The following is an 8,041-nucleotide window of genomic DNA, read 5'->3' on the forward strand; positions in this document are numbered from 1 at the left end:
GATCCAACAATGACAGCGTGGGTAACAAAAAAAAATCATAATCATTCGTTGACACCCAAAATCTCACAGCAGGGGCTCTATCGTTTTACGATTACAGAAAAGATAACGTTGGTTACACAAATAAACCAACTTTATCTATACTGAAATCGTTGTGTGATGGTACATTTTAAACTTGACATATTGAGCAATGCTGGTTGTGTTTGTAACAGCTGATAGTACAATGAGCGCCAGGCCTATAAAACAATTAATAAAAAAAAATCTAAAAAATATTGTCAGACATTGCACGTCAGGTGTTACAAAGACAATATTTGTGTATACGGCGCAAGGTGTCATTTGGTGAAAACTTTATTTGAGACAATAAAAACCAATTTTTTGTAAACCAAATAAATTTTTTATTTTGGGACAGGAAAAAAAATTAGGGACATAACATTACGGGGTACCTACATCCACAACTAAAGGGGATTGATATCCCTCACTTCTGGTGGGTGTGGAAGAGACCGAGGAGGAGGACGAGGAGGAGGAGGACGAGGGGGAGGAAGCAGCAGCATATTCAATGATACTTGACGGGATGCCGACATCCATCCACTGTTGGGATACTTCCAAAGCAGGTGAGGGAGGAGGAGGAGGGACGACGACCAGTGTCCTTGGCTGGCTACTCCGGCTCCGGGTCGACCCAGGCTGTGTTGACGGTGTGCTCCTTGTAGACCCAGGCTGGGTACTGGGTGTGCTCCGTGTAGACCCAGCCTGGGTACTTGGTGTGCTCCGGGTCGACCCAGGCTGTGTTCTGGTGGTAGTTGTGGGAGCAGCCATAGCCAAGGTCGTAGTGCTAGTCGTCGTCGTCTTGGTCTTCTTTTTTTTCCTCCTCTCTCCCTCTGTGTGTGGGTCGGCTTCCCGTCTGTGCCCGTGTGCCCTTGAAGGCCGGTCTTGCTCCGACCTTTGGGGCTCTGTTCTGTGGTGGCGGTGGCGGTGGCGGTGGCCCTCGTCACGCGGACCTCTGTGGTGGTGCTCTGCAGCAGGAGTCGGAGTCATGGCAGCCAGCGATGGTACTGTGGGCGCATTTGTCGCTGACTGCATGACCCGAGCCTGCTGCAGAGCAGTGACATAAAGATTGTTGCAGCCCTGCATGACCGAAATCTGGAGTTCCGGCGTAAGATGTTCAACCATCCCGTTGTGAAGGGCATTAAAAAAATGTTTCGCCGGCCTCGCGAGATCCGTTTCGATGTTTTCAAGACGCCGCTCGATATTTGACATTTTATCGCACAGCGCCTTGAAACCATTCTGAAAGACGGTACTCAAATGTAAAAATTCGGGCATGGGCGCCCTGTCCGAGGCCCGCTGACGCTGTCGGGAAGACCCGAAGGAAGGAGCGACAGAGGCCTCGGCCAGGGGAACATCTGATGGACCGGCTGCCGGTTCGCCAGATTGTGGTGGTGCAGACCTGCTCTCGCTGTGGGATGGCTGCGAGGCTTGAGATGGCGCTTCACAAAGGACCGCTCCAGAGGGTCGGACAGGCTCGCGGGTGCTGCTGTGTGTTCTGTGAAAACATAAGGAAAGCATTAGTATACTAAATATCAAATTTCACAGGCGTCATTAATTAACTTTACCGCCAGGTATCCATTACCGCCATTAATATTAACCTATTTTTAATCTTGACACTGCATATGCACCATCAATATTAAAAAAAACACATTTATTTTATTCCAAATAGTCACCCATGATTGCGATTTATCGCCAGACAATTATGCTTACGTTGGAATTGCCATGACGTCACGGTCATGTGACCGAGACGTCATCACAGGTCCTTTGAGCTGAGCAAGCATGGGAACATAACCTGCCTTGCAGTGGAATGTATGGCGTGTCTATAATATTTTAATTATTTGTGTATAACTAAATCGGGGATACACCTGGATAGGTACTATACTAATCCCCTATGAAATATTGGCTGGGCATGGCCAATCTACTAGCTTTCTGTGTTCTGTATACTTCCGATTTCAGGGACATTACTAGTAAGTCACGCTCACCATTGTAGTAATCCTAGAAGGGAGCTGCTGTGTAAAGTGTGAGAATACCAGAAATGAATATAAATTCGAGGTCAACGAGGCGTGAAAAGTAAAAACAAAATACTTTATTCACTTCAATCAGAAGCAGAGGATGAAACATCTGCACAATACAATAAAAACACTATCTACGTGTTTCAGGTCTGATGTTCCCTGCCACCTGAAACGCGTAGATAGTGTCTATGGTATTGTGCTGATTTTTCATCCTCTGCTTATGATTGAAGAGGATAAAAGTATGTATTTTTTACTTTTCACGCCTCGGTGAACTCACCTTTTTTTTTTTGTTTAAATACTTTGTACTTGCCAAAATAAATGGCTGGGCAATAAGCTAAGTGGCTGGAATGTAGTATGTGAATATGCATGTTGTAAAAACTAGGTGTGTGCATAGGTACTAGACTTACTCTCTGCTTTCAAGGACCGGTCTCAAGAATTGCAGTATACGGTTATACTTGTAAACCGAGGTCCTTGAAGCCGCTGCACCACTACGGGCCTGTCCTTCCTTTTTCAGGCCCCTCTTGAAACGGTCCTTCATGGAGCGCCATCTGGTCCGCAGTTTTCGAACTGTGTATAAATAAATAAAAAAACACAACAAAATTTAGAGAATATATTGACAACGATTACGCAACCGTGTGCAATACCAATAGAAGACATCACAGACGGTTGTGTAATCCTAGCATGATGGGTCACAGCAGCATTTTGGAAATACTTACGAAAACTAGCTTTGACCGTGGGGGAAGCGCTGTCGAAGCCATCCCACAGCAATTGTGCCACCTCTTTCCACATACACCGCAATATGCCCTGGTCCGCGTGCCGGGGGTCACGGCTGTCCCACAACGGGCCCCGTTCCTCTATGGATGCCACCATGAGGTCGATGTTGAGGGGTTCATCCAGGGCCCGTTGTGAAACCTAGAAAAAATGGAAAATATTAATTGTTGCAAGATAAATAAAAGTTGACCCTACCTCCTCCACCGCTACCTACCACACACAACACCACCCCATCCCGCCACCCCCCATACCCGCCCCCCAAAAAAAAAAAAAAAAAAGTTTAAAAAAAAAACTTACTCTCCGTCCTGCAACCACAGCTTGGCCCCGTGGTCTCTGCTCCTGCTCCGGTCTCTGCTCCTGCTCCCTCTCTTCCTCCTGGCTCTCCTCCTCACTTGAAGAAGCCTGCAAAATAGTTTACCAAAAAGTTGAGTGACCCATCTACAAATGAAAGCGAATATAGTAATAGTAGATCATGTACTCACCTCACTCCTCAGCGGTGGGGTGCTGGAATCACTGCCGCTGGCCATGACTATTAATGCAATTCTGAAATAAAGAACAAAATAATTGTTCCTATGCTCCTATGCACAATCCAGCAATATAAAAAAAAAAACAAAAAAAAAAGGCATTTAAACCACAAACAACATTGCACTCCAACCTAACGCTGAGCAAACAACACTGCCACATTGATTAAATTAAAGAAACAATGGCTGAGACAACCCAATGCCAGATTAAACTAAAGCCTAAAGATAAGATCTACAACAGACCCCATGTTGTAATACCAAAAGTTTTTTTTTTTTTTAAAGTACAGTAATCCACGGAGCAAGAAACCCCAAAAACACAATAGATTTTTGAAAGGAAAAAAATGTAAATATTTAAAAACACCATACTTTACAATAAAACCGACAGGGCCGGAGACAATAGAAGGGCATACAACGCCATACATCACAGCCAGAAACATACAACAATGTCTTTACACAACCACAGTGCAGAACTACACAACTTGCAATAAAAAAATTATTACATGTAAAAGGGCGCATAATCATTCTATGCACTACCATACTTTACAATAAAACCGTCAGGGCCGGAGACTATTAAACGCCATCATATAACGCAATTTTTAAACATCACAACTGAATACAAAAAACACCACCAAACCAAATAATTGAAAATAAAATTCTATCCTGAAAAGAACAATCATCAAGGCCGCAGACACAATGAAACGCCATCCTATACAACGCCATACATCACAACCAGACTAAAAATACAACAATATCTTTAACCACAGTGCAGAATATAAAACACAACTTGCAAAAATAATTTTAAACCACATGTAGAAAATGCACAGAATCATTGTATACTTACATCTCTGGACAGCGGATAAGTAGAAGTGTTCTGGGATGTGTAGAAGTGTTCTGGTGATGGATTTCTTGCCTCAAGATGCTTTAGTAGAAGTGACAAACAATCCAAACATTTTCTTTATATAGGGGGGATGTTTATCTACTGTTTGCACTGTCTAGACACTGTCTAGACACCTTTTTGTTCAATTTTATGTAACGACGCATGCGTCGTACAACGCACGTACGACGCACACACGCGACGCAAGTGCGTTGTCAATGTGTTTCAATGGAGATTTTAACGCAATGTCGACGCACGAGCGACGCAAGTGCGACGCATGCGTTTTTTAGACGCCCGAAAAATGCAACATTGTCGCGTCTCCGACGCCACCCAGGTGCGGTGAAACGACGCATGCGTCGTGCGTTTTACCGAAAACGCATGACAAGGCAACGCATGCGTCCCCAATGTAAAAGATAGGGGCGCATGACGCATGCGTTGCCGTGCGTCGGCGACGCAGCGTCGCATGACGCTAATGTGAACGTAGCCTTAAAGATTTTAAATATTAGATTCACAATGGCAAATGGCGCTTCCTTCCCTTACGAGCCCTGCCATGTGCCCAGTGTTTTTTTCCCCACAAATGGGGAAAATTGCACAAAAAATTTTGTGGTACATTTTTCCGTTACCCTTGCAAAAAAAAATTGGGTCTAAAGTAAAATTTTTGTGAAAAAAAAATTAAATCTTCATTTTTTTTTTCCAAATTCCAAAACTTCCCGTGAGACACACGAAGGGCTAATAAATTTTTTAAATGTGGTTTTAAGCACCTTGAGGGGTGTAATTTTTAGAATGGTGTCACTTTTGGGTATTTTCTGTGATATAGACCCCTCAAAGTCAATTCAAATATGATGTGGTACCTAAAAAAATATTTTGGACATTTGGAAAAATGGTCAAATTTTCATCTTAACAAATTCAATTTTGTTTCAGAAATTGTGCTGATGTAAAGTAGACATGTGAGAAATGTTATTTATTAATTATTTTGTGTGACATAACTCTTTGATTTAAGGGCATAACAATTAAAAGTTTGAAAATTGCAAAATTTTCCAAATTTTTGCCAAATTTCTTTTTTTCAGAAATAAACACAATCTATATCAAATACATTTTACCATTATCACTAATTTCAATATGTCATGCAAAAATAAAAACAGTCTCACAATCAGTGGATCTATTGAAGCGTTCCAGAGTTATTCCCTCATAAAATGACAATGTTCAGAATTGTAAAATTTGGCCTGGTCATAATGGTAAAAATAGGCTTGGTGGGTAAAGGGGTTAATATCTGTTCCCATAATTTTTTTTGCTGTATTAATAGTTTTGCGATAGTCTTCAATACACAAAAATGTTAGTAACAAATATAAAATGTATTACATCTTATGAATTTACATCAAATAGGAATGACAGCATCTAAAAATAATGACGAATTGAGCTTGTTTAATTCAACAGTGCTAGATTAGTAAATCAAATGTTTATCAGATTATAATGTAAATTATGCTTGGCATTCTCTAAAAATATTCAGTCTGTAAATTAATCACATTGGGCAAGCTTAATTAAGTACCTGCAGCAAATTAATTACCTTACTTTTGGCTTTCATGTAAGATTTGCAAGTCAAGTAATCTATTTTAGCACAGCTAACATATCTGTTGAGGTGCCACTTCATTTCGGCAACCAAGCAAAATATTGAAAATGACAAGTCAGCTGACACCCACTGGACCATGAAGGATATCTATCTAAGAGCCCCTACAGTTGGAAAATTAAGAAATTATTTCTTACATTTTTATTTTGAAATTAAAATGAATGAAATTGTTCCCACCTCTTGCACCTGGCAGTAATTAAAAAAAAAAACAAGTCTGTGGAGTTATATATTTTGTTCATTGAATATCCATCCCTAACCAATAATTTAGAATTTGGAATGAACTTAAAATTGAAGAATTAAGGTTGATCCCTAACTGCTTATTTAGACTATAAAATTCGAATTAGCAAGAATTAAACCACAGGCAAGTCTAATCATTCAATAAACAGGTTCAGTTGACTATAAAAGAGTGTTGCTCAACAAATAAAACCTATTTATATATCTTAGTGTCAGCCATGGCACCACATGGAAGAGAAATGTCACAAGATCAGAGCTAGAAAGATAGGGATAGAGACTGCCTTTATATGTAATTTTTTACTGCAAAATGTATCCACTATGCATCATATATGCAGAATAAGCTGGGCAACCAAAAATCATATTGCAAAACTGCAGTAATTCTTTGGAATCCCATGGCACTTTTTGTTACATGGTTCTTTGTTATGTAGCACAAACTGTTATGGACCTAGTGGTTAGGAGCACCGGGAACGACCTGATGGTTAAACTCACACAGGACAAGCTCTGGGAAGTGGGAGCTCTGCTGACCGCAACCCCTAATCCTATCACACAACTAGAAATAGCCGTGGAGCGTACCTAACAATGCCTAGACGCCTCTTCACAGCCTAAGAGCTAACTAGCCCTAGAGACAGAAAATAAAGCCTACCTTGCCTCAGCGAAATTCGCCAAAGGAAAAGGCAGCCCCCCACATATATTGACTGTGAGTTAAGATAAAAGTCACAAACACAGAAATGAAACAGGTTTCAGCAAAGGGAGGCCAGACTTACTAAACAGACTGAGGATAGGAAAGGTATCTTTGCGGTCAGCACAAATAACTACAAAAAGACCAAGCAGAGTGTGCAAAAAGACCTCCGCACCGACTCACGGTGCGGAGGTGCCACTCTGCATCCCAGAGCTTCCAGCTAGCAAGGCGAAATCAAATAGCAAGCTGGACAAGGAAACAATGAACAAATAATTAACTAGCAGGGACTTAGCTTCTGCTGGAGTAGACAGGTCACCAGAAAGATCCAAGAGCGAACTGAACCAGTACAAGAACATTGACAGCTGGCATGGAGTAACGATCTGAGTGGAGTTAAATAGAGCAGCCAGCCAAAGAATAAACTACGTCACCTGTGGAAGGAACCTCAGAAGCAGCAGCTCCACTCACAGCCACCAGAGGGAGTCCATGGACAGAACTCGCCGAAGTACCATTCATGACCACAGGAGGGAGTTCGATAACAGAATTCACAACAGTACCCCCCCTTGAGGAGGGGTCACCGAACCCTCACCAGAGCCCCCAGGCCGAACAGGATGAGCCAAATGAAAGGCACGAACTAGATCGGCAGCATGAACATCAGAGGCAAAAACCCAGGAATTATCTTCCTGACCATAACCCTTCCACTTGACCAGGTACTGGAGTTTCCGTCTCGAAATACGAGAATCCAAAATCTACTCCACCACATACTCCAACTCCCCCTCAACCAACACCGGGGCAGGAGGATCAACGGAGGGAACCATAGGCGCCACGTATCTCCGCAATAACGACCTATGGAACACATTATGGATGGCAAAAGAAGCTGGAAGGGCCAAACGAAATGACACAGGATTGAGAATTTCAGAAATCTTATACGGACCAATGAAATGAGGCTTAAACTTAGGAGAGGAAACCTTCATAGGAACATAACGAGACGACAACCAAACCAAATCCCCAACACGAAGTCGGGGACCAACACAGCGCCGGCGGTTAGCGAAACGTTGAGCCTTCTCCTGGGACATAGTAACATAGTAACATAGTTGGTAAGGCCGAAAAAAGACATTTGTCCATCCAGTTCAGCCTATATTCCATCATAATAAATCCCCAGATTTACGTCCTTCTACAGAACCTAATAATTGTATGATACAATATTGTTCTGCTCCAGGAAGACATCCAGGCCTCTCTTGAACCCCTCGACTGAGTTCGCCATCACCACCTCCTCAGGCAAGCAATTCC

The 8,041-nt window shown here is 42.3% G+C and overlaps 1 protein-coding gene across 1 annotated transcript; it reads right to left on the minus strand.

Annotated features, from left to right (window-relative positions):
• Positions 1 to 356: 356 nt before the first annotated feature.
• Positions 357 to 3,423, minus strand: LOC138642806 (PHD finger protein rhinoceros-like). The gene is made up of 5 exons (XM_069731321.1): positions 3,305 to 3,423; positions 3,120 to 3,224; positions 2,768 to 2,963; positions 2,459 to 2,618; positions 357 to 1,534 (listed from the first exon to the last, which is right to left on the minus strand). The coding sequence occupies exons 1-5, from the start codon at positions 3,347 to 3,349 to the stop codon at positions 430 to 432; spliced, it is 1,611 nt and encodes a 536-aa protein (XP_069587422.1). The 5' UTR covers positions 3,350 to 3,423; the 3' UTR covers positions 357 to 429.
• Between the last annotated feature and the right edge of the window lie 4,618 nt (positions 3,424 to 8,041).

This window comes from Ranitomeya imitator, chromosome 6 (assembly GCF_032444005.1).
Source record: "Ranitomeya imitator isolate aRanImi1 chromosome 6, aRanImi1.pri, whole genome shotgun sequence".
In the NCBI taxonomy this organism is placed as follows: domain Eukaryota; kingdom Metazoa; phylum Chordata; class Amphibia; order Anura; family Dendrobatidae; genus Ranitomeya; species Ranitomeya imitator.

Coding starts and splice junctions, on each gene's coding strand:
- LOC138642806 (XM_069731321.1), bottom strand. CDS start 3,349: ATGGCCAGCGGCAGTGATTCCAGCACCCCACCGCTGAGGAGTGAG. Junction 2,964..3,119: donor CTGTGGTTGCAGGACGGAGA/GTAAGTTTTTTT, acceptor CATTTTTTCTAG/GTTTCACAACGGGCCCTGGA. Junction 1,535..2,458: donor CCGGTCCTTGAAAGCAGAGA/GTAAGTCTAGTA, acceptor ATGTTTTCACAG/AACACACAGCAGCACCCGCG.